This window comes from Chenopodium quinoa, unplaced genomic scaffold (genome assembly GCF_001683475.1).
Source record: "Chenopodium quinoa cultivar QQ74 unplaced genomic scaffold, ASM168347v1, whole genome shotgun sequence".
Lineage (NCBI taxonomy): Eukaryota > Viridiplantae > Streptophyta > Magnoliopsida > Caryophyllales > Amaranthaceae > Chenopodium > Chenopodium quinoa.
Window position 1 is genome coordinate 2,695,336 of NW_018745080.1, and position 27,385 is coordinate 2,722,720.

Below are 27,385 nucleotides of genomic sequence, written 5' to 3' on the forward strand. Positions count from 1 at the left end.
ACAATAGAATACTGTGTAATTTCTTCAACATTTACAAATATCGACAAAGGAATTTTATTAATCTTTAAAAATCATCTCTTGTACTGTAATTCAAGCTTTAGATACTCCCCCAAACCTTCATATAGCAAGAAATTATGATTTCATGCTTTAAAAATACAATAAAGCCGCAGGGGGAGGGGGGGGGGAGTTGATTTCTTTACAACCAGAGGATTAGAGGAAAGTAGTGACTATATGATCATACAAAAATGTACTTTCAATGTAATGTTTCAAATAAAAGTATTGAACAGTTGCCAAACAGAACTTGAACCACTATTTATAAACACAGACACAACAATAAGCAGAGAAAAATGGCAGACATTTACATATATAGACCTAACCACAATACTATAAGTTCGTTTGGTTAGATATTTTGACACTAACCGATACTTCCTTTGAAACCTCCATCTTTTCAGCACCCTCATCAACGATCCTGCTTGGTGGAACTTCAGGTGTTCCTTTCACACCTGAGATACCACTTTGAAGATTCTGAACGGCAGAGAGCTTCTCATTATCACTTTTTAGGGCTGAACTTTCAAAGATCTTCTTGCAAGCATCATCTTTAACTTCATTCCTGGCTACATTTGCAGATTGAGAACTGCCAATACTGACCATACATTTACTAAGACCCACATCTGCACCAGTAGATGTTGCCCGGCACTTATCAAGTGATGAGTCTGGCAAACATTGGGGAGGGGAAGCATTATCTTCTTGGACTCTGGTCAATTTAGTATCTGAGCCTTGAACATTTACTGCAGTTGAAGTTCTATTTTCCATCTGCTGGGCAGCAGTAGTTAGCTCCATTCCTACAGCAGATGGGGTTCTTGCTTTCGGAAGCTGAGATACTGCAGCTGGAGGAACAGGGGGCTTTATTGCACCATTACTCTTGGCTTGTTGCCCTGCAACACAGGATGCAGTTCCTGCAGAAGCCGTGAAAGTTGGTGTCGAAGATAACCCAGTGCGTATAAAATGTACATTGGGAGGCAGAGGGCTTGAACACCCCACAGCAGAAGTCTTGATTAAAGAATCACCTCCTCTTATATGCAATGCTTTTTTTGACTGTACAGCCTTGAACATAGATGCAGCAGCTGAGGGACTGACAATTCGGGCCCCTGCAGCTACTGCAGTAGCTTGAATGGAATCAGTACCGACACTTGGTTGACCTACCTTTTTCTGAGGCCGAGCCTTCGGCACAGATGATGTTAAGTCGGTGACTGGCGAGGACTGCGGCTGGGATGATGGAACAGAAGCTCCGGTAATTGGCAAGTCCGTTTTTGAGACACTTATTTTAGGTGAAGTAGTTCCAGCAGGTGCATTGCCAACTACAAAATGATAAAAAGAGAGCAAGCTATCACCAGTCAGAAAATATAATAAAATAAACAAAAGGAAGGCTATGACAGGAAGAGAAGGAGAGGGCGGGGGGGGGGGGGGGGGGGGGGAAGGGGGGGGGGAATGCACAAAGAAAGAGTATCTTTAAGTCTTTTAAAATCATAAGAGGGAGAGCCTGAAAAAAAAAAATAATAATAATAATAGAGGGAGAGGATGGGGGAGGGAGAAAGGGTGGGGGGGTACACAAAGGAAGAGTATCTTTAAGGCTTTTAAAATCATCTTGTTTGAAGCTTAAAGGATGTCCTGCAACTCTGCAAGCATTAATTGTTTCATTTTTCAGCACAAATTATATATTGATCGATGAGGCCTCCATGAAACATAAGACCTTATGCCTAAAAAAAACAGATAAAAAAATTATTAACTTATTAAAAATCTAGGGAGAATTATATTAACACACACAAAGATATTCGATATAGATCCCACTGTGTTTCGCTAGTTGGACCTAGGGGAAAGAATAAAGTATTCATTAGAAAAACACAGCCAAAACCAAGATTATTAAGACAAGTTAACCTAACCTATTATCAATAAGGCCCTTGGACAGAAAATGACGAAAAAATAGATCAAGCATGATTTCCAAAGTTAGAATGAATGGGGAGCCTGCGCTTTCAATCAAATCCCACTAAATTTGATGAATTGCTTCAGTACTTTATGTACCCCATGATGAAAAGCATATGAAACACTTTGAAAAGGCTTCAAAAGTTGTTGATAAAGGAAATGAGACTCAAACAATAACAAAAATGCGAAGGAAAAGGGAAAACCCACTTCCTAAATTAACATGATAACTGAATGCTCCATAAGTCTATAAGGGACTTCAAAAACATTGTCAGATTGTTCAAAGTCTTACATGATTATGGTATTAATATGAATGAACACAAAGTAGGGAATTAGTGATAGTGAAATAGCTACATAAGAAGTTCTCATAAAAAACAGTAGTAGATAATATAACAGCACAAAACTGGAAGTTCCATATACTTGTGGAAAATAAAATGCACAAAAAAATAATGATCATACCAGTGCTACAACCAGTTGATAGCTTGTCCTTGAAAGCCATATCAAGAGCACGACGGGTAGCCAGCTGAGCCTCCGTAGGTTGTGGGCTAGCTATTTTGGTCCCTCCAATATTTAAGATGCCCTGTTTCTTCCTAATAATATTCCACCTCTGCACATGCAAGGCAACTCTGATATACAGCATTTCAAAAAGACAATTGCATTTCTTCCTAGGGAAGAGGTGCAAGACAACAATTTAAAAGCTTGTTTGAAATATTCAAACTAATGTAAACAAATCTAGCAAACTTAGCAATGAAAAACAAAAAAAAAATAAAAAAATCAGCCAAGGTATAAGTTCACCATCCCACCATGAATGTCAAGTTTCAAATACTCTGTGCTTTGCCTCATCCTAACATTTTTGTTCCATACCTATAAGTCTGCCTATGTGCAAAACCACACTTGATGATTGATATTCCTTTGAGATAGAAATCTTCCCAAGATAAGGGCTAAAACATTTTAGAACAAACACAAAATTTTCTTGTCACAAAATTAAAAATCATCATTACTACTGGCAAAGCATGAAACAAAGCATTGTAAAATACATAAATAAATAAAGTAAAAACAGGGTAACGTTAATAAAACCTGAGCTAGCTGAGTAGCGTTTCTATTCCCCTTGAATTCTCCTTTTAAGATAGTCGCCCAACTTCCCTCACCAAATTTTTGAACGGCAGTAATCAGTTCTAGATCTTCCTCCTCCGACCATGGTTTTCTTCGCTTCCGATTGATTGGTAATCCATTTGCATCCAGCCCTTCGCCAAAGTTTCCTGAAGCTTGGGGAAATTCTGAAGAAACATGTGATGAATTAATATTAAGTGCCCTACCCTCCACACTTGAGCTGTTGGGGATACTAGACTGGTTAGCCGATCCAGAAGCAAGCACCTAAGCAGGCAAACTAATCAGCATATAAGACAAGCAATATGGTAATAATCTATGCATCAGACTTAGATATAGAAGCAGCATCACATATATTGCAGCAGAAATTGATGTCGCCATTAGTGACCCAGAACAAATCCATGACTAGTCAATGAAACCTAAAACATCATACTATAATAGTCCATCAATCCACCAATAATTTTCTCCTGGTCAGAGCTGATTAAAAAGAAATTGGTTAAGCACCAAGCCTTTCACTTCTTGTGCTCCTGCCACAGAACAATCAACTATCCTCTGGCTCTTGGTGACAAGTCGCTACAGCCACGGTGCAAAGTGAGTCAGCTTTCTGATTAGCCCCATATTTGAGCAATCTCTTTCAGGTGCAATACACTATTTTAAAAGATCAGGTTGCTTGACAAGATCCAGTTCAGTTAAGCAGTTACGGCTTGAGGAATGAGGATTACTGTGTTGTTCATATTCCCGAGTCCAGAATGTGTTGTTTAGATTTTAAGTATAGAATGCAAGTCCTATACTCTGCCTTTGATGGATCCCATAATAACAAGGAGACAACAAGTTTGATGATGAATGAATTCTAAAGATTGCCCAACGAATTGGAACATGAAGAGCAAACTTTGAATAGGAAGGGCGAGGTTGAGCGTGCCTACTCCATATATAATACAGTTAATAAGTTGTTATCATAAAGCATGCCATGAACATGGAGATTGAATCCCTGCGACCATGTTACATAGTTTGGCCTTTTCTTTGAATCTTACTCATGTTGTTTCCGCTCTGTAACTTCATGATGCAGATTCAAGTGATCAAATTACATTCGTTTGTATTAGATTTAGATCCAAGAAACATTGAATGCTGATGCAGGAGGGCCTTTGCTTTTGAAAAATTAGATAATTCAGTTTCAGCCAGGAATGGCTAGGTTAAGATTGCCAATATATTCAACTTTTTGGAATATCAATCAATCAATCAAGGCCTTAATCCCATAAGTGGTGTCGGCTACATGAACCAAATTTGATTATTCCGTGTAGTCATCCAAAAAAATCTTCCTCCTCCATCCTTTACGATCCAATGCTTCATCCTCATGCAAATCCATATACTTCATATCCTTCCTAACTCCTTCCAACCAAGTCATTTTCGGTCTCCCTCTCCCTCGTTTAACCCCTCCATGGTCCCACTCTTCCACTCTTCGAACCGGCGCACCCTCGGATCTCCGTCTTACATGCCCAATCCAACACAGGCGATTTTCTCTTAGTTTGTCTGCAATGTCTGCCACACATACTTTCTTGTGAATAACCTCATTTCTGATTCTATCTTATATAGTGTTCCCGCACATCCACCTTAACATGCGCATTTCTGTAACCTCTATCTTTTTAATGTGCTCCTTCTTAGAAGCCTAACATTCTGTACCAAGAGCAACACTAGTCTTATGGCAATCTTGTAGAACTTTTCCTTCATCTATAAGGGGATGCTTCGGTCACATAACACTCCTGTGGCCGCTCTCCATATAAGCCACCTCGACTTAATCCTGTGGGCCACATCTTGATCAATGTCACCATTTTTCTAGATGATCGACCCAAGATACTTAAAACATTCACTCATGGTCAATTCCTTTCCATCCAAACTCACCACTTCATCACTTGTTCCCTTGTAAGTACCAAAGCGACATACCAAATATTCAGTCTTACTCCCACTTAGCTTAAACCCACTAGATTCCAACCTTTGCCTCCATTGCTCCAACTTGGCATTAACCCCATCTTTAGTTTCATCCACCAAAACGACATCATCTGCAAACAACATACACCATGGAACCTCATCTTGAATTGGTCTAGTTACTTCATCTAGAACCGTTGCAAAAAGAAAAGGGTTCAATGTAGACCCCTGATGCAATCCAATTGTAATAGGGAAATCTTTGGAATATGTTAAACAAAATTGAATATTTTGGATACAATAGCAAAAAATATCAACACAAAAGCCATTATTGGGGCTCCAATGACCATGGCTCTATTCTATAAAGCAGTAAGAGGGAAGCAATATAGAATATTATTGTACAGGATGTTTGGTTTTAAAATCCTGTAAGGCTAAAGGTGGTATTGTAGCTTAGAGATGGAAGATTAAGATTTCAAAAGCTAGAACTCCTAAATGGTGGAAGCCAATTCATGTGGAACTTTAGTGGTGTATGCGGAGTAAAGAATGAATGGATCTTTACTAGGCAAGTGCAAAGCTTGCTCACCTAACCTTCTCACAGTTTTTATTTTAGTCCAGTATTTGTTGGTTGGGCACTTGAGAGTAGAAGGGACTAAGGGAGGGTAAGGGAATCCCTACCCACAAGGCCACAACCACTGCAAGATTTGAACCCCAAACCTCAAGGGTATGGGGTAAGAACCTTACCAAGTGAGCCAAGCCCTGGTTGATAAGAGCAAAGCTTGCTTGGCTTCAAGAATTTATATTCTATCTTCAAACAACTATGTATCGCTAAGAGCATGAGCCAATCTCCAAATTATATTCGAATCATTCATTAACACATGACCATTAGCCAATCTCCAAACTTAATTAAATAGAATAAAGTTTGCATCATCTGTTTTAATAAACTAGAGAGGAGATCTAAATTCAGACAGCTAAGCAGACATCTAGAAACAGACGGTTAATATGGCTAGCCAATTTCCCACTCAGGCTAAGACTTAAGAAAAGAACCCATTACCAGCATATAAATAGCTAAAAAAGACTAAAACAAAATCAAATCTGACATTATTCTCTTCAAATATAATTTATGTTGAATCTAACCTTTACACAGTTTAAAGCCTCTGTAGCAACTTCATTGCTAACTGGGGGACGTGCTTCCAATTCATATTCCAGGTCACTATCATCATCCTGTATGCATTGGCATCTACATTAAGCTATAAAACGTTCATCTGAAACCGGGAAAACATGAAAAAATAGAACGCTTATGATGCTACGTAAGGCATGTCATGCAATGTTACGTCATTTATTATTAACACTTGCTGCCCATACAAATTAGGCACCCAGACATTACACTTTCTTATTCCTTAATTTATTCTTATTATGTTTGACATATATTGGAGGAGTGGCTGATACAAAGAATTCACCAATCTATTTTTCCATTTAGTAAACGATTAAGGGTAATTCACTTTGAGGGTGTTGTAAATAGTATTCCAAGCTACCCTCTAAGAGGCCTAACACCCCTTGGAGGTAGAGAATGTATGTTTTTGTCCCTAACCCTCCTTTCGCAAATGGTTGATACTTAATTCCTGTCTTTCCACTACATGTCTTAATAACTTAGCCAATAGTATATCCAAGTTAAACAATGCTACAACATCTATAATTAATTGTGTCAGCAAGAAAAACAAAAAAATTCAAATAGTCTAAACACATTCCACAAATACAAACAAAACCTTCTAGAGATTGGCGAAAAAATAAACCAAATCAATCCAAGTTATTTCCTTTTCACTTCAACTCAGGCTCAAATTTCGCACGAGGAAGTTTACAGAAATCAAGCAAAAACCCAATTTCCTTGCAAGTAAGAAACATGGCAAAGCAAAACAAATGAATTACTGAAACAATTGATGAGTCCTTTTTCCTAGAAAGTATCATTTTCAACTTCTGAGTTTCCAATTTTAGAAACCCGGAAAAAACTGTCACAAAAGTTTCTATCCATCAAGATTCAAAACAAGTCCAAGTCAGTTTCATGTCCTAATTACAATTGCTCAAAATTCGGCAAATAACGCAATCATGATTTTAGTCGATTCAATGAATTCATCTCATGATCTCAATGCAATACAAAGTGCAAATTCACAAAAAGAAAAACGCCAAAAAGAATATAATGTCAAAATCATGAAACAAATCAAAAACTAACCGAAGGTGGATCCTCAGGATCAACATTCTCAATCAAGGGTTTGCGATAAGCCAAATGACGCCATAACATCTGATACTCCCTAGCAGTTTTGATTCCAGTTTTCGTCTTCTCCACTAACGCCTGCCAATCAATTTTCACCTCTGGAAATTGCGCAACCTCTCTAAGTAGCGACAAAACTGTCGTCGCTGAATACCTAATTTTTCACCAAAATCAACAGCAGAATTTCATCAAATTTAACAAAAATCATACAACTATGAAGAATTAGAGGAGAGAGAAAGAGAAAATATACCTCTGTAAGAGAGTGCAGACATCTTCTTCAGTAACGGCAACTTTCTTGAGCTTAATCTCTGTAGCATCAACCATGGCTTCCGATTAATAAAAAATTCGAAGCTTACTACAACATGATTTGGTGAAGATGATGAAATTAATTTTAAATTTTCCCCAAATTGAAGCTAAAACCCTAAGCTAGGGTTTAAGGTACAGTAATGGCGATGGAATTTTGAATGAATTGTTGTGAATTTTCAGCAATGGAAGGAGAAAGGGGGAGGTCAGGAGGTGGGAGGAGAGAGGAGAGAGAAAGTGTCTGAGTGACAATGACAGAGCATTGAAGAGCGATTTGAGTGAATGGGGGGAATAAACAAGCTGCGTTAGTTAAGCTTGTTTTATGTGTGTTTTCTTAATGTCGAGTAAATGAACGTAATTGAGCTGAAACTCGATTAATAAATGAGCTTTAATATAAACATAGACTAAAGCCTTGTTTGGTTCACCTTATTTTTACTGATCTGATTTGGTCTGATCTGATCTGGTCTGGTTTGATCTGGTCTGATCTGATTGTCTAATTTGACCAAACTTTGACCTTAAGTGTACGATAATCTATAAGGAAAAAATATATCAAGTGGGATCTTGTTAAATTCGTAATAATGTGTAGTTTATTAATATGTAATTTTCACAATTTTTTCAATTATGAAATTAAGAATATTTAGCGATAAAAAACCGCACATAAAACGATGTTCTGATCTGAACTTATTTTTTCTGATCTGATCTAATCTGAACTTATTTTTTCTGAAATAAGTTAAAATAAGTTGAACTAAACAAGGCCTAAGTAGCAACTTTTGTTTGTCGCTGACCATATTGTGTAATTTTCTAATCATTTTATACCTAACATATTTTACATAATCTTTAATTTTGATCAAAATTTGTCAACTATATTATTAGATTTTATTTTGTTTATAAACAACTAATCATAACGGTAGTTTAATAATGGTTATTCAAAATTATCGTTCATGACACGAGAACTAATCTAGTAATTTAAACTCGCTTATGAAAATAAAAAATAAGAAAATCCTATTAAGAATTCTAGTGAGTTGTTCATAAGCAATAGAGCATCCTAATAGAGTGAATTATAAATATTTTTGAGCTTGATTGAAAACCTTATATAAGTTTGGGCTCACCTAAGATAAATAAATAGCAATTTTAGACTGGATTTGACTCTCTTATAATCCTACATAGCTAGAGTGTTATTTAAGTCAAATAGAGTATGTGAATAGTGCAAATTAAAGTGCAAATATTAAAATACGAAAGGGGTAACAAATAGGTATAATAGTAATATACTAATATCGTGGTTTTGGTAGTTCAAAAAAAAATAAAAAATCGTGGTTTTGGTTTGGTACAAAAAAAATTGCTCAATACTTTGTACATTTAGCTCTTTCTCTAAGGGTTTTTTTTCCCTTACCCTTTTAAGCAAATAATACTTGTAATAATTTAGTGATCCTATCATTTTCTGAAAAAAAAAAAAAAAAAAGTCGCCTATGATTATTATCCTGACACCCTCCTAGCCCTAAACCATCTTACGAAAAAGCATGGTGTCTGTAGTCTTGTTTATACAAGAAGATACACAACTACAAAATATCAATCTTGAACGCCTTTTACCAATCATCTAATAAACCAGAACAAGATGAAAAGGCAAATTGCTGAAGAAAAATACATAAAATTAAATTCCTATATAAACATAAATTATAAGCTTTATTCTTCATCTTAGATAAACAATAGTGCACAATACATTTCATGATTTCAAGGGTATCCTAATGACCTACAATCTCTTGCGAGTAAACTTGATAACTTCTGCAACCGCCACACAGCCTTTGATTGTAGAAACAATAAATGTATATAGATTCGACAATGTTCTATCCTCTAGTCAGCCAAAAAGGGTGACAATAGATACAGAAAAGTGGAGTAAGCAATAGCTTACTTCCCACCATCCACTATCATCTGCCGTAGGAATTTTGAGTTTGGATGGAAAATGAGTCGATTGAGCTCAAAGAGCCCTGTAATTACTGCTCAGATGAGAACAAGGTAACTCCTAGATACAGCTTACCACACATCCCGAAGGTATCGTCCATCTGTCTGCAATTTCTTCACAAGAGATTCTGCTTTCGAGGAGTCCACCTTCTCCTGAAAACATATCACAAAAAGTATAAACTTTGTCAAATCTGTACAGGTTTTGTTATACTTCGTATATGACTGCCATACAAAATTGAGTCAGCCAACTGGAACAGAAGCTCCTAATCATCTTCATCCGTTTACTATAGGTTACACACTACCGAGTACAAAATAATAGTTTTGACAGCACTTGGTCAAGACATAGAACGATAGCACATATTATTCTCTTATTCAACCTGCCCTTCGATGCCACCAAATAATAAAGCAAAATATCAGGTCTAGGAAGAGGGGCAGAGAAGGCATAGAGTCCAACAAAAATCCAAACCAGAGATCAAGGTCACTTCGAAGTTCAAAGGCATACGAATATGAACAAAGGCCAACTACATATTGACTTCACATGTCCTAACTTGGGCGAACTAACTGCGAATAAGAAAATTCTCTTGTAGTTTACGACATGTTCATATTAGAAAAATGCAAGTATTGGCCAATGAGATGTAAGCATTTTAAGTAACTCAATTTATTTCCTCACATAGACCTGATATCAATATTCAACTAAATAGTTCACGGCTTTCATACTCTTCAGAAATGATATGAAAAATGTCACTACAGACGTTGGACAGATGGTTCACAAACCAATCATCATAGATTTTCGATCTAAGTGAAGCCAGATCAAATTTTGGGAGGTGCTGCATTACCAAGGCATCTAGTAACATGTTCAACATGACTCTTGATTTTGAATTACAAAGCTAAAGTTTTTAAAGACAAAACTAGCTGAAGGAAAAAGATCAGAGAAACAATGATAAGGATTCCTGCAGGGTTTCATAGCAGTTAACTTCAAACAGTGCTTCATACGATTGACATAGGTCTAGACGAGATGATAATATGAAACATAAACTGCAGTACGCAACTACTCCTGTACAATAATGATATCAGCCAGACAACAACTAGTAATTATGACTAACTTGTACGAATAGTGTTCTGATAATGTCAGACAATAGCCTGTGTCTATTAGCTGTGAAATGCTTTTGGTGGGGGATGGGGGGGTGGGGGTGGGGTTGGGGTGGGGATGAGTACCTGCTCCTGAACAATATTGTGCAAAGTTCGATGAACATCTCGAGCCATGCCCTTAGCATCACCACAGACATATAAGTAACCACCAGAAGAAATCAGACTCCACAAGTACGAGGCCTGCAAATCACAATTTTAAGGTAAATCATTGCTTGGCAAGACTATAAAGGAGACTCACTATTGAATGTGAAAGCACACACCTTGTCCATCATCTTATGCTGAACATACTCCTTTTGAGACCCCTCCCTTGAAAATGCAAGAATCAGCTCTGAAAGAGCTCCTTCTTCAACAAACTTGTTCAGCTCTTCCTCATAGATGAAATCCTACAGATTAAGCATTATATAAGCACTAATTTGGCCGGTAAGCTTCCACAAAACTTACAGGTTTCAGAATACCATTCTACGATTTCTACATCCAAAGAAGAGTATAGCAGGACCAAGTTGGACGCCATCCTGTTTTAAAGCCAGTCTTTCCTGGAAAATAGATGCACAGTTAAATTTTGAAAATTCAGCAATCTAAATAACCCATTTATGTGCAGAATATTAAAGGAGCATAAACCTGTAAAAATCCTCGGAAAGGAGCCAAACCAGTTCCAGGTCCCACCATGATTATTGGAACTGAAGGGTCTGCCGGCAACTTGAAGTTAGATGCTCTGATAAAGATTGGAGCCCAGCTACAATTCTGGCTTTTCTCTAAAGGAACTGAATTCTGGCCATATAAGAGAAAAATTCAGAAAACTGTCATGGTTTGACATGCAACAGCATGCTGTCACAAAATCCTACAACACGTATATAATGGGCTACCAAATATATATAACAACATTCTGACAAGTAATATGTTTTAACTCAATGCTAGCATAAGCAAAGTTTGTTCCTATTACCTTCATCCAAGTTGAACAAACCCCTTTGTGGATTCTCCCTGTAGGCGTAGGACCATAAACCAAGGCACATGTGACATGAACTCGGTTTGGATATAGTCTGCAGATACATGTTAAGCAGTTTAGAATCTCCATATTCTTCATGAGAATCAATACACCCATAAAGTAATACAAGCCTAAAGTTGAGCCACCTTGGTGAGGATGAGATAGAATAGTAACGCGGTTGTAACCGAGGAGCCACGGAAGCGAAAAATACGCCAAGAGGAGGCTTTGCTGATGGAAATTCAGACATGACCTCCAATAGACTCCTTTGACTAGCAACAATCCAAGCTGAATACTCATCCTAAAGAGAGATAATTTCCAAAGAGAATAATTTAACAAGATCAGGGAGAACCAAAGTAGCAAAAAAAAAAAAAAAAAAAAAAAAAGTAGCAAAAAAAAAAAAAGTTAAATCAATTTTTTGCAGAAAGACCATTTGAAAAATGTAGATATATGAACCTTGCCCTCAGGTGATGCCAAATGCTTCAATCTCTCTGCCTCACCGGGTTCTGATGCATGAGCAGCCAAAGCAAGTAGTGCAGCCTGAGTATAATAACTAAATAAGAACCAATGATGCCAATTCCCCAATATGAAACCAAAACAATAAGCTCAGCGTAAGGGAAAAGAAAGATAATAACCTTTCTAGGAGAGGTTAAAACATCAGCATATCGCGCCAGACCAGAGCGAAGTGTACAAGGACCAGGAAATGGTGGTGGTAGTGAGCCACCCAAAGGTGTACCATCTTCTGCATCTGTGTGAATCGAGAAAATCAAATCCAGTGGCTGACCCAATAGCTTTCCTGCTTCTTCCACAATTTCATCATAATTCTCAGCATAGACTCCAACATGATCTCCAGTTTCATAACTGAAACAATAATGATAAATTTTAAGGCTTTTCTCCTTCAGAGAACATAACGAATGCAGAACAATTTGATAATAGCTTACAAGCAAAGTTTTCCTTTCAGAAATAAAAAAAGATGGAGAAAAGACTCGTGGAATCTCTTTGAGCACCAACTAGACAATACATGAAGTAGTAATGGGCAATAAGGAATAGTCAAACTTTTATATAGTGCTCTTGCACGCTTGAACACAAGTAAAATTGTACATAACAGCATGATGCAATGAAATACGGCAGACATGGCAAGAAGGGACTCTACCATATATCTATATATACAGCAAGGTGCCAAGGTTAGTCAGTTAAACGAATACTTACGTTAATCCAGTGCCTGCTATATCAAACTCCAAGTGTATACAGGAGCGGTCAGATTCTGGTTTATGAAGCTCCTTTTGCACCGCCACATTAGCTCTTTTGGAATTTCAAAAGAAAAGAAACTAGTTAGCCAGACAGATTTAGCAAAAACAGGAAACAATGTGTGTGATCTACTAGGCAACCTATAATGTCCACTTAGATAACAAGTACTAGTATTTTATACTTCTAATATTAGGTACACATGAAAGTAAGTAATAAAGGTGTGGTATCATAGCTCAGAAAAAAAAAACATCTAGTCTAAAATAAGCTCATTAATCAAAGGAAAAGATTTGACAATGTCTGCCGCAATGTATAAAAAGGGTCAAGGCGCACCAAGGCATTTCAGAGCTCCCTGCGCCTAAGGAGTGCCTTAGTACGCCTCGTTGAAGTGATGTGCATATAATAAACAATTTACAAAAATATTGAAAAACAATAGTGTGCCTTAAGTTGCGCCTCATCAAAATCGCCTCTCCTAGACCACAAAAAGCACATGACTCCAAATGCCTTGCGCCTAGGCAGGCCTTTTCAAACACTGGTCTGCCAAACAGTGATACTAAAGACTTGGCTTAATATGCCACTAGACTATTATGAGTCAATAAATAAATTAAATTATAAAATTTCAACTGTGAGTCCAGGCAGTATTTGAATATACCTGCATGGATGATGAATATCAAAAGCTGCATTGCCATTTGCCATAGTGTTGTACTGATTTTCTAAGGTTGTGACAGCAGATTCATGAATGACTACACGATATTCAAGAATAGCAGCTGTGTATGGTGTTGACACAGTATTTGTATCATCTGCATCTTTCAAAATCTTGTCTAACTCTGGCCACAAAGATTCCCGCCTATATGGAAGATAAACATGTAATCAATACAGCAGCAAAGAATCGACCAATAAGCATATTCGCAGAATATCAGCATTAGAGTTAAAATCCAACTGATACACACCAAGCAGTAAAATCATCCTCAATACATTGATCATCATCGCCAAGACCAACAGGGACCAGACGCTTTGCACCTGACACATGGAGCACATTAGAAATATTCAATAGATATTTGTTAGTAAGCCGCACATATAACGATATAAACGAAAAATATGAGATCAAGAGAAGATGATACTCTACATAAAGAGAGTACAGAATTTCATATTAAGAAGAGTAAATGGGTTAAGTACATGATTAAGAATTTAGCCTACTTTAGCCACACTTAGAGTTGAAGTGAGGTTCTAGAACTAAGCTAAGCATAGCTACTTGCAAAACTTAGCTAAGTACATACCTATGTACCCAACCTAATCAATCTTTACAATGGGTATTACAAAAAGATAAATTTTTTTAAATGGTACTTCTCAAATAAGCAAACAAGATAAGGACTCTTATCAAGCTAAGAGAATTTCCCAACAGTGCAATATATTCCATACATAAACAAAAAATGCTCTTCATAATTTTAGTTACTCATCTTCTTATTCCATTTTGTAATAATAAGATGATTTGTAATTTAGTTCACCCTGTTTAATTAAACGGATAAAACTTGATGTAATTGTAACAAGAAAAACTCAACACATTAGCTAAACTGGTATATTTTAAAAAGAAATTAGGTGTGAATGCTTATATGGGTTAGGCAACTTAGGTCTGTGGACCCAGTTTATAATACAGGTCAAGTTTGTGTTGAAGGTTTATGGCCTGATTTTTAAAAGGGTCGTCTTGGTGTTGAAGGTTCTCCAACCAGTTAATCTTCGATCCAAACACAACCCAACACAGCCTGTTTGCTCTAAAAAGTACCCAAATTCTACTTGTGGACATCATTGCAAATGCTAGTATAAATCAAAATACGCCTGCTTGACATGGCAGTTTGTCAGTATATTATTGACCATATAGAAGTATGGAATAAAAATAACACGATTTTTTGGTACCTTGTTCAACGAGCTTTTCGTCTAGATCCTTTCCAATCTGTTCCAGAAAAGGTCACACCATTAGTTAGTAAACAAATGAGTAAGAAGTGGTTGGCCTTAAAAGATAATTTACCTTGTTGAAGTGTTCATACTGACGATTTCCCAAGCCGAAAACACCATATGTCAATTGCTGAAGCCATGGTTCCCTCTCATTACCCTATACAAAAAAAAAAAAAAAAAAAAAAAACCAGACCACCATGTTACAGAATGCGGTAAATGAACTTACCACTAAGGCACTAACTTCCCCAAAGAGCTCCTTCCACTCCCCCCCCCCCCAACTCCCCAAAAAATAATGGACAGGAAAGAAAATGGTAGAAGTTGAATTGGTGGAAAGAAGCCAATACCTCTGTGAACCATTTGCAAAACCGAGCAGCATTATCAGTAGGCTCCCCATCTCCATAACTACAATGTCAATGATGTCAGTTTATAAATGACTTAACTGATAAACAACAAGTGTAAGACATATACTCACAAAACAAGTAATCTTACGTGGCAACCATGAAGAATGCTAAAGTTTCTTTTTTTAGTTTTTCTTCATATTGGTCATCGTCCGCAGCATAATCATCCTATTTTAATAGGTGGAAAGCAACATTTTTAGACAAATCAAAGAAAAATAGATCTAAAAAGAAACTTGCAAAGAACACTCTCAATCAACAAATAAAAACAGTAGCTGCCTCACTTACCAGGTCAACAACCTTCACTAAAGCCTTGTCATATCTTGCCTTGATCTCTTCTGCTAAAGCCTGCAGAAAATCACAAAAAATAACAAAAATGACACTGATATTTCATATGCTACAAAGTCTACAAGAGAAAGGTCACTGAAGGTACAGCAACAAACAGAAACAAGTTCAATGCTATTGAAACTCTGTAAAACCATTCCACACCCACTCTTTCTACTACTACAACCATCACTTCATATTATCTATCAGCCTGACTAACTCTTCTTATTCCATACATCTGTTGCTACGACTATTTGTCTATATAAAATTTGAATGCAATGTTACTGGTCAGCTTTCAATATTGAAGCAACAAATTAAAGTATCCTTAATGTGAGTGGTAAGTCCATAACCTTAAAGAAACTTATGAATTTATGATAGAAATATAGAACGCAGTTATTACTATTAGGATCTATGATGAGCAGAGATATCAAAGAAAAACTTTATATGTACCATAATGATATAACAGATTATAATGATTAAATGTTTTATTCAAGTTTTATCTCGTAGAAATAAAGATTTGCATTTCCAATCATATTGCACTTGGAAGGAAGGAAAGTAAAGTTTCCAATTTTGATGCCAATTATGCCACTGGGAAGCACCAACCTTTCCAACCATTAAGCCATCAATTTGAGGATTGGTATAACCTCTCGTCTCAGTCTAATTTCTATTATTTTTTTTGGCTATAACAATGTATGTAGGGATTTTCCAGCGCCTTGGCGCCCCTCATTGTAATAAGACACACTTAATCAATAGCGAAAAAATACTGGAAAAAAGCTGTGCAACTCAAGACTCGCATCAGTGTGCCCCTTTGCACCTCACTGAAATCGCCTTGCCTAGACCAGAAAAATAAGAGCCTCAGCACCTAGTGGCGTCTATACAATGGGTTATAAGGAATAAGATAAAATAGGACACCAAGGGGATGTCAAACCAACACAAACAGAAAGGCTACAAGTAATCACCCAACAATTTCCATTGCTCCAAGACATGTACATATCACCCAAATCAATAGAGATGTACAAACAAAATTGAAATATCCTCAATCCATAAATATGATGATCTTGTCTGCACAATCATAGGAAGAAAAACGAATTTCATATCAAAGCGCTTGATTCCAACCATACAAGATCGTTTAAAATTGAAGCTTGGAGTAATAAGGTTTAATCTTCCCTACAGAAATCCGACAATTCTCCGTCCAAATACACCAAATAGCCAATAGAACTAGTTTCCACAATTAGAAATTCATTCATCCTTCAAACTTGCCTTTCCAAGCTACTTAAATATCTTTGATTAGTCTCTCATTCCAAAATCATGGTTCTTTTAATTTTATTGAAAGATAGTTGAACAATGCCATACCATATGCACATCCCACATTAAGTTCAATTATTAGGAGGGACAAACCATGAGGCAAGGTTGTAATTTCTAATTTGTGTAGAGTTGTCATCAGCCATGTCATAAAAACTCTTCGCCCATGTAGGAGCTGAACAAAGCTGCGCAGAAAAAAAGCCTCAAATAACAATGCAAGTGAGCAGTGAGGATAGTTGCCTCCTCAGTCATACTCCTTGTGCATTAATTGCAGAGCTAGTGAAAGGAAAAGCACAATCAGTTGTACTCTGCAAATAATGTCCAGGGACAATTGAAAACTTATCTATTGAAATATGTCATGAACTTCTGTCAAATAGGGAGACTGCAGACTTGAAAGTCACAAATCTCACAATCTCATTTTTCCTTTCATCTCTCTCTCCATCTTCTTTCTCGGAATTCTACATGTCATTGTCTGAATTCAATTATAGATTTCCAGACTTAAGTATGTTCTGCAGTAGTTATCAATCCATGATTCCATGGTAGTTTTCAATCTTTTCATTTTAGCTTACCACATATCACTCAAAGCACAAGCATTTAGAGCATTTAAAAGCTTTCAACAGAAAAAATATAAGGCTTGTTAAACAAATCAGGTGCTATCAACTAGCATTGCATGGGTATATGACTTGATTTGATTCAATTTGATATGGAGTACAGGAGCAGGGATGAAGAGTGCAAACATCTAACAAGTAAAATCATACACACATGAGCGCGCACACATATACAATACTTTACAACACTTTTCACTAGTTGCAATATCGAAACTATAGAGAGAATAAAGATAATAGTGGAGTTGCTATCTAGCCCAAGTTGGTGAGTTGTATTGTTTTCAAAGGATAAATTATTAACCTTTTTCACTACATTAAGGGCATTAGGATATCAAATAGACTTCAACCATGGAAGTGAAAGGGTCGGCTAATTGCTAGCCTCTCCTCCTCCTTTTTTGAGACACTTGCAAAAACAATGGCCAGGTCAGCAAAAATTTAGATTGACCCTGTCTACTCTGACCATCCACAAACCAGTGACCCTTAAGCTTTTGCACTTCTAATCTGGCAGCCATTGCTGTAGCCTGTAATCCTCACATCAAACAATTTTCAATCTACCTAATCTGAAATCACTTCAATTGCATGAATTGTGGGACAAAATACTACATCTTCCTTTAGATTATCCTCTGTTTCTTTCTCCCTGCACCGTTCAACATTTCCCTATACAAATATCCATTTCTATGGTTTACCTTGAAGACAAGAAGCCTCAACAATATCATCTCCAGAGTATTTTCCTACACTTTCAACCAAACCTTTTCAATTCAGTGCAAAACCTCATTCATACTAGCTTTATACTAATACTACAGCCAAATTCCATTCCATTTTCCGATAGTTCCGAGTTGATGTATAGATAGTAGTTGTTATTTGTCTTTTAATTGACTATAGATTTAGTTTAGGGAATAATTAATAGTATGTTGATTTAATTGAATTGAAAGTATTAGCTGAGAAGGCTAGTTGAATGTTGAAGTTTAACCTAATTGGACGAGCTTTTTCGAAGCATCTCTGCTTCTCAAAGTTCAGCTCTCAAGCATCCAACTAATCAACAAGAGCAAAGTTCAGTTCTCAAACATCTATCCAACAAACACTTCTGCCTCTCAAATACACAAAATTCCATCCAATCAACAATTCGACATCATCTCAACAAATTTAGCTCAAATAATAATTCCACCACCAATTCTTCCACCAATCAACCAAATCACCATGAACTTGCTTTCATTCATCCAACTTCATATTACTCGCGGCAGTTTTACAAGCAAAGCACAATCTAAAATCCAGTGAACACTTCCAAACCTTAATAACCTATCCTAACACTCGAATTTTACCATAAAATCCACATTTTTCAACAATTAGAAATGCATGCAACTAATCAACAACAAAACAATCAAATTAACATCAAACTCAAAAAAATTCACAATTTAAACCAAAAAATCATCAAAATTACCTTAGCAAATCCCTCGGCAGTACCAGTTTGAGTACCAAAAAACACCGTAACCTTAGTTTTACCAGCAGCAATTTCAAGCTCATCTTCCTCAGGTTCAACCTTCAATGGTTTAGGAGCAACAAAAGCCGAACAAACTTTACCTCGATCGTTCGATCTTCTCCATAGAATAACCACCAATCCGATAATCAATGCAATCGAAGTCGTCAAAATGACAATCGCAGAAGAATTTGACGGCGAATCCAATGAAACTCCGAGCACCGATTCGATGGATCGGATCAAATCGGAGCTCGTAGACGCCATTGATGAGAGGTGATTTTCTCTCTCCTCTAAGGGTTTCTCGAAGGTTCAGGAAACCCTAGGGATTGGTTTTGAGAGGGTTGGTGAAACTCACTGATTCAACACAACCTCTTCTCTCTTTCTTCTTCCTCCTATCACTGAATGAAATGGGTGGACTTTTGTTTTTTTTTTTCAATTTTTTATTTTTATTTTTTTTGGAGCACAGTATTTTATTTTATTTTATTTTGTTATTCTATTTTTATAACAAAAATTAAAAATAGTAAATCATGGATTTTGAGAAATTTAAGCAATTCTTTTGTTGTGTGGGAATGTGCAATAAAAAGTGATGGGGGAGTATGATCATATTTATCACTATATGAAAAAGGTTGCTTTTCTTCTCGACCTTTCTTGATTTTTGGTTGGTAAGATTTGTATATTCCAGTATCTTATCCAATTCTTTTCCCAAAAAAAAATCAAATTTATGATAAAAATGATTTACTCCCTCCGTCCCATAATACATGAGACGTTGATTTTTTTCCCACCATTCATGCATTAGGTTTGATCATAATTTTTTACTAACATAATTTAATTTTTAAAATAATTTTCATTAATATTTAATTATATAAAATAAAGTCAAACTTAGACCTGATTAAGTATGGTCCGGCCCGATTTTGGACGGATTTTGGGCAGAATTTTTTGGCCCAAAATCGGGTTAAGCTCGGCCCGATTTTTTTTGGACGGGTTTGGAAATACGTATTTATGCATATTTAGTTGATTTTTTAGGCCCGGCTCGAAAATGGCCTGAAAAGCCCGCACGACCCAACTATTTTGGGCGGGTTTGGGCACAAAAATTTCAGCCCAAAGCTTGGCCCGGACCGAGAAGTGGGCATAATTTTTTAGCTTCAACTCGGCCCGCCCAATGATCAACTCTAGTCAAACTAGTGTATTGGCATGTGTGCAATGTTTAACTGTGTTATGCATTATGGGACAGATGGAGTACTCTATTTTCAAATATGTTTATTAATTTCACTTTTATATTTGTCCATGCTTAACTTTAAATTAACAACTTTAATTATACATTTGTAAAGATAGTTAAAACAAAAAAAAAAAAAAAAAAAAGTTAATATTATGTACGAAGTATTAAGAGTTTGAAACTAATCTAACAATATTTTACATATTTTTATACAAGTGAAGTCAAACTTAATTATACACTCTTCATGTGACATACTTGACAATATTAGATGTTAGATATCAAGTAGTAGATGAAAGATGTTCAACACGTACAAACTAGTAACTAATAGTTTTAACGGTGACATTAGTTCTTAATAACCACAACTCAAAAAACTAATTTTGTTAGCTTTTGTACAACATTTTAATTCAAAGGTTATAAACACTATAGTCGTATGGAGTATTTTGACTTAGTTATTCTGAAAGTAGTTGTTGATAGGGATGTGCAAGTGACCAGAAAAACTTAAGCCAAATCTAAAAGCCAAGAAATTTCTACCCACATATGTGGGTAACTAAACCAAATATCACTTGTATAACATGGTTAAGATTATAAGAAACTCAAGAAAATTTAAAATACCAAAAATACTTATTGATCTATTTGTTTAACTATTTTACAATACTATAATTAACAGAATAAGTGATTTTATTCTAGCACTCTTAGTTTTTAAAAATAGTTAAGACTTTTTGAGATTGTGTATGTAAACAGAGTTTATGTACACACGCAACAACAATTACAAAAACAACAACAAACTCATAGTCGTCTACTGAAATAAAAATAAAGTTGTAATGTAACAATTCTAATAAACAAATCAATGAGGAACATATGAAAATGAAAAATGTAGCTATATAATAAAAAATAAAAAATAAATAAAAAAATAAAAAATTGAGGTAATACATTTCCAAAGTTTGAGATATGAAGTTTGCAAAGCTCTTCATTTTCTCATGGTAATTATTGGATGGGAAAATATATCATTAATAAATTTATTTTATCATAACACTAATATATAATACAACAATATTACAAATAAATAAATGGATGGAAAAAAAAACCTTAAATGTAAATTATAATTATGCAATGCACCATTCTTTGTTTAACTCGTGTTTCAAGAATTCAATTTCATTTTCATCTATATGTAGCACAAGAAGTTTACCATCTTTTGTGCCTGGAAGTACCAAAATCGATCCTTTATCCCCAACTCCATCAAGAGTATAACTAGCAAATGTTGGACGATTTCTTTTTATTTGAAAGCCATAAATATCAACTTGTGTCATGTCAACAAATGTAAGGTTTGTCCCATAAACAATATAGTCAAATTTACTCATATCATGGTTCACCAATTCTTCAACCATGTTGCTCTCATCAACATAATTTTCAGCAACCAAATGTACCAGTGTCGAAGGATCAGCACTCGACACTGAAAACGTGGCCTCGATTGTGCCTAGCACTTGTCCATTATAGGGCATCCCATGTTCCTGCTTGATTGTTTTTGGTCTACATATAGTCACATTTTTGGTCTCCAAGTCATTCCTAATTTTTGCTATGGACTTCCATATAATAGCTGTAATTACCTCAAAAAATTGGCTTGAATCTTTATCTTTCATTTTGGAACCATGCACCTTCAAATGCAATTGATCTAGTTGTTGTGGAGTAAGATGAAAAGTGTGGGTACCTATCTTACAATTGGTTGGGTTAACCCAATGGTCACCCACTGGGTTGACCCGTTTTACTGAAGTGGGCTCTTGAGATGGGCTCAAAGGCTTGTAATTGGGCTGTGAAGGATGTTGAATGGCAAGAGTTTTGGGTTTTTGATGGTGACCTTGCATATATTGGGTCCACATGTTCATAAATTCTGTAGCTGAGAATGCATCACCAAGTATATGAGCCCAACTTAGGCCCATAGAAATTCCTCCACACTTGAACCATGTCACCTACAATCAACTTGAGTTAGTATTAAGAGAACCTTAATGGTGAAATTATATAATAAAAAGTGTATTTTAATAAATTGTAAATTTTTATTTAAAATGGAGGTAATGCAAAGTAAAGGTAACAAGGAAAGCATTTTTATTGATTCAACCCCCTTTCTATTAACAATTTTAATTCAATAGTCATATTCTTTTCACCTAATTTATACTAAAACGAAAGCAACTTTATTGATTTAACCCTATTTTTACTCATAAAAACACTATACAAGAGAGTAAGGGAGAGATGTGTAGGCAGAAGTTAATCTCGATCAAATCTCAAATATCATTCCTAAGACATTATCAAGCATGTTGCAGAGTAATTATATGTAGAGGGGGCCCTTCCACCAGGGCCAGCCAGGGGCTCGACCCCCAATAGATTATTTTAATTAGTTAGTTTGTTAAGGTAAAATACCCTATTCTACTTATATAATTTTGCGTATAGTGATTAAATTTTGAGTTAGAGATTCGAATGTTAGCTCCTCCAATATTTTAGGTCAATATCCGCTACAGATTATGTGTGATAGTACATATAGCTACCCATGTCTTTGGTACATAGATTGGTAACAAATATACTTGAATAATATGATTAGAGCAAGTTGGCAAGTAGGGTAGTAATGAAAGTGTGTAGCTGTAATGCCTGTAAATTAGATACAGAGTAATGGATGAACAGATGAACTAAGGAGTTACATTACGTATACGTCGGAGTAGTTGGCCGTTGGAATTTAATCATCACATGAACTGTTGAGTTTATGCAGTTATATAACAGATACGATGTACGTACGATATTGGTTGCACTAAACCAATGCAACTAACTTTAGCTGTCAAAAAAAGTAAAAATTAAACCAACTAACCTCAACACCCCTATTTATAGTTATTTTGATGGAATAAAAGTGATACACTCAAAGTGTGTTCTATTCATTTGATTTTTACTTATCTAAACTTACTTGAACTTATTAGACCTTATTAAAACTTATTTTAGTTGTATTTATACTTGTCTAACCTTATCAGAACTTATTTGAACTTAACTTAACTTATCTGAACTTATTACACCTGTTAAGTGAAAATAAGGTGAACAGAACAAATCCTCATTATGTCCTTTGCATAATTTAACTTTTATGTCTTAAAATTTATACTCTTATATCTTTAATTTTTAAATGTAAGTAAAAAAACTAAAATTACATTAATTTGATATTTTAAAAGTAGATATTGAAATAATTTTAACAGGATTTCAAAATTTTGACCTAGGGTAATCTTTAAGGGACGGATGCCGAGATTAGGGTAATAGTCATATTTAGCTCTAAAGTTTGTATATATTTAAATTGAAAATTAAAGTATGCTTTTTGTTGGAAATTGATAGTTACTCGAAGGGTTACATGTAAGAATTAAAAAAAAAAGGATTAAGAATAATTTACCATCAATTATACCGATTGAAGCACAATTATTGCCATAAATTCTTTAGGAGAAAATAAGTTATGATAGGCGTTAAATTAAATTCAATTTTTAAGTAAAATAAGTTAAGTGAAAATGAATATGCACCTTCGGATATGATAATTAATGTACTTCCAATTCCATTCATATTAATTTAAAAATTCTCACTCAATTCATGAACATTTAGTCCATTTTAATGGCGTCAATTATACAAATCATATCAATACTATGGTGTCTTCAAATGTGTTCTTCACCTATCCAAATCTAACCGATAAGATTAATTGAATTATCTAGAACTTATCAAAACTTAGTTTAGTTGTTGAATGAACTTAGATATTGGTTTTTTTTTTCTATTTATTTATTTATTTATTTTATTTTATTTATTTAATTTTTTTTTAATACTTACCTTTACTTAATTATACAATGATGTCTTTTATTATCAATTCTTTGGGAAAAATAAAATGAACATAATAGGGCCTAAATTTCATGATTTAAATGTTCGTTATTTATTCTGAACTTTCCAAAAGTTGCCATTTAGTTTTGCACAATTAGTAAAAAAAATTAACCTAATATCCTAATTTGCTCCTTGCTCAATATATACTAATTTCATCCTATGTAATTACATTCTACATATCCATTAACATGTTATGTGGTCTTCATGACACATTTTTTATGGTTAAAGTCTATAATTCTTTTTGTAATACTGTATATAATTTTTGAAATATAATACAAGTATGAGAATTCACATTAAAATGAATCAAACAAGATTTCTTATACAATATTTGTCCTTGTATATAATTAAAGTACCAAAAATGGTCAAAGTGTTATAATTTCCATCTGAATAGTAATGAATAGTCACTTCTCAAAAGGCTAATGTAAAATTTTCAACCACCAATACTACAAAAAAGAAATAACTATAGTACAATACTATCATTGCCTTATTGGAAATTTGGTATTGCTATTTTGGTCAAGTGTACAGTAATATTTTTTTTTGGTGGGAAAACTGTACAGTAATATAAATAATCCAAAAGAAGCTAATTTTGCATGTGTGGGTTAGATTAAAGATTAACCAAAAGAGTACTTTTATGGGTAAATTCTCCTTAAGGTGAGGCAGAGCAATTAATGCATATTATTGAAGTTAGCATACACTGCATATCTACATGCTAAGGTAGTTAGGTAGATTTAATTCAATGACAATGAATCTCATGGTTAAAAAAAAAAAAAAAAAATGAAAGCCAGTGAATGAGATATTTTAAAGAGTAATTAAGCATCGCTTTAGCTAGCCCTTGCTGGAGGTTGCATCGAGAGTATTAAGTGATAATGATGTATATGAGATTTAATTTAAGATCGACTTGACCCATTAGTACGTCAGTTCGAAATCACATCATGTCACTACTTGTTAATGGGACACTAAATCATAATCTGAGATTGACTAATTGCTAGCTATGCAAATTGAAGTTCTTACTAAGCAAATTAATGGATAAACAAGGTAGGAAGCTTAATCAATCATAAAAATTACCTGAAGACAAACAAGAGGAGAAAAGGGCAAGTCAGGACCAAGAGCATGATTATAGATTAATTGATCTTGCATCGACAAGAAGTCCTCCATAGCAAGCCACTCGTCGACAGTCTTGCTCGACTGAGCCTCGACAACCCTTATACCGGCATCATTGAGCTTAATCGATGGCCGGTCACCGGTCTCATCGGAAGAGGCCCGGATCCTCCCACAAGCCACAAAGTAAGAGATTAGCCAATCATACATAGGCACACTCTTCATTTCACTAACACTCCATAAATTATTAGTAGTACCATTGTTCTTTGTACCATTGTTACTAGTACTATTAGTAATGTTGGTGTTATTGAAGAAATAAAGGCCCTTAAGATAATGCAATTTCATTGCCAAATCTATGCCTTTTAACTCATATGTTTTGTTTTCACCTGTAATTTTTCCAGGCACTACTGTTGCTACTCTTACGTCAAAGACTAAATTTTTCTTGGTATCTTCTTTTGGAATTGGCATTTTATTTTCGATTTTGGTGTTTATTTGTTTGTTGGGAGGGAGAGGAAGGTTTAGTTTAGTTTATGGACATGCATGTAGCATTAGCTTATATAGCCGCTGCTACTCATGCCCATTTAACTTGTTAGAATGATTAATTGAAAATGTTGAGTCTAAATATATTTTTTCCATTCTTTTTTAATCTCTACATTTGGAATTTTACTCTGATTGCACACATTTCATTCTTTGACTGTCTTTTGTGATTTATTTTTATTTATTTATTTTTTTTTAAAAAAATATTTTTATGCAGGATTTTGTTAGATTTGTTTAGATATACATTTTCATAATATCAATTCTTTTTATAATTTTATTACTATAAGATAATTACAATATTAATCGTTTAAGTTGTACTTTGAAGAAACATGAACTTTCAAATGTTGCAATTCAAAATTGAACAAATAAAGTAAAGTACTGTACTATTATTATTTCCTCAACATACATAGCCTCGGCCTCCGTAAACTCAATGTCAGGATTAGTGTCAAGAGTTAGACATGAAGGAATCAAGTATTAGAAAACTGTAATGAATATGATGGATTTGAGTATTATTATGTTTGGGTATATTAACATTATACAATTATGTAATACCGTATGTATAAGAAAGTTGTCGTCAAAAAGAGGATTTTTTAGCCTCTAATAGTTTAAGTCATCAATGACTCTAGTATTGCCATTTGAAATTAAAATATGCATATATTTAGTTGAATTGGTACTCATCATCTTATTACCAAAATACTTTCTTCATTATCAACAACAATCGCAAAATATAAAATTAGGATGTAACATGTTGCCTTGTTGGTATCTATAGACCTATTAGTTAAACCTAAGATAATATCATCGAAATATTGCTTAATAACAATGATCGTCTCATATATGACCCAATCTATTATAGGCTGAGAATTTCATGCCATAAACTGCAAAAGTGTAAGATTATTTTTGTAGTCATTTTATTTTGATACTAACGACAACAACGTATGTAGTAACAATAAAATTGCAACCGAACAACTTCCCTATATCAAATCTAGCTACAATTTGAGCATATACAATGTACTATGTACCTAAGGTCCTAAGGCCTTTCATATCGTTTTTCGAAATAGAGGATGGAAGAACAACTGAAAAAGTGCCTCGATCGTTTTTTGAAATTGTGAAGGTTTATCTTTCAACGAATATCCTTCTAATTAAAAAAAAGTTCTACTTCCTTCGTTTTTTTGTTCTTTTATTTTTAATTTTGACACTATTCATTAAATGGAAGAGCTAGAGAATCTTCTAAATTGCTGACAATATAAAAAACAATAACATAGTGATATTAGTTGGGTCTTATTTTAATCGTCTTAAGGAATGTTTAATTAATATTACTGTTATATTTTTTTACTAATTTACAACTAGCTAAAGATATTTATAGTTAAAGTAATACGTTGATATTTCAGTCAAAATATATAGAAAGAACATTATATTCAATACAATATGCCGAGTACTTTATTTTGGAAGCTAGGTCAAAAGGTGTTGTTAGGTAACAAATTAAAAACTGAAAAGCAATTCATCTTTTTAACATCAAGATTATTTCATACTTTAAAAGAAAAAGTACACGGTTGTTGCCTTGTTGGTAATCTCCCTATCTCATAAAAAATCAATAAAATCTGTTATCATGTAATAATATTTCTATTTCCATGAGAATGTACAACCAAGAGCAGAAATTACAAGAAAAAAGAAAGAAAATGGGTTTTCAATTATACAGAGTAAGTAGTAATTTC

The 27,385-nt window shown here is 34.7% G+C and overlaps 3 protein-coding genes across 3 annotated transcripts; all 3 read right to left on the bottom strand.

The window, feature by feature from the left end:
• Positions 1-57: 57 nt before the first annotated feature.
• LOC110709793 lies at positions 58-7,904 on the bottom strand. The gene is made up of 6 exons (XM_021888042.1): positions 7,515-7,904; positions 7,226-7,418; positions 6,136-6,222; positions 3,055-3,351; positions 2,437-2,584; positions 58-1,358 (listed from the first exon to the last, which is right to left on the bottom strand). The coding sequence occupies exons 1-6, from the start codon at positions 7,586-7,588 to the stop codon at positions 385-387; spliced, it is 1,773 nt and encodes a 590-aa protein (XP_021743734.1). The 5' UTR covers positions 7,589-7,904; the 3' UTR covers positions 58-384.
• A 1,261-nt stretch (positions 7,905-9,165) lies between these two features.
• LOC110709794 (NADPH--cytochrome P450 reductase-like) lies at positions 9,166-19,531 on the bottom strand. Its single transcript, XM_021888043.1, has 18 exons — positions 18,911-19,531; positions 15,530-15,589; positions 15,336-15,412; positions 15,191-15,248; positions 14,920-15,003; positions 14,808-14,844; positions 13,847-13,916; positions 13,549-13,743; positions 12,861-12,953; positions 12,287-12,512; positions 12,108-12,191; positions 11,801-11,952; positions 11,613-11,709; positions 11,291-11,440; positions 11,128-11,205; positions 10,933-11,055; positions 10,739-10,852; positions 9,166-9,676 (listed from the first exon to the last, which is right to left on the bottom strand). The coding sequence occupies exons 1-18, from the start codon at positions 19,208-19,210 to the stop codon at positions 9,596-9,598; spliced, it is 2,079 nt and encodes a 692-aa protein (XP_021743735.1). The 5' UTR covers positions 19,211-19,531; the 3' UTR covers positions 9,166-9,595.
• A 1,708-nt stretch (positions 19,532-21,239) lies between these two features.
• On the bottom strand, positions 21,240-25,958 carry LOC110709795 (protein ECERIFERUM 2-like). Its single transcript, XM_021888044.1, has 2 exons — positions 25,104-25,958; positions 21,240-22,123 (listed from the first exon to the last, which is right to left on the bottom strand). Exons 1-2 carry the CDS (start codon positions 25,602-25,604, stop codon positions 21,263-21,265), a joined length of 1,362 nt encoding a protein of 453 aa, XP_021743736.1. The 5' UTR covers positions 25,605-25,958; the 3' UTR covers positions 21,240-21,262.
• Between the last annotated feature and the right edge of the window lie 1,427 nt (positions 25,959-27,385).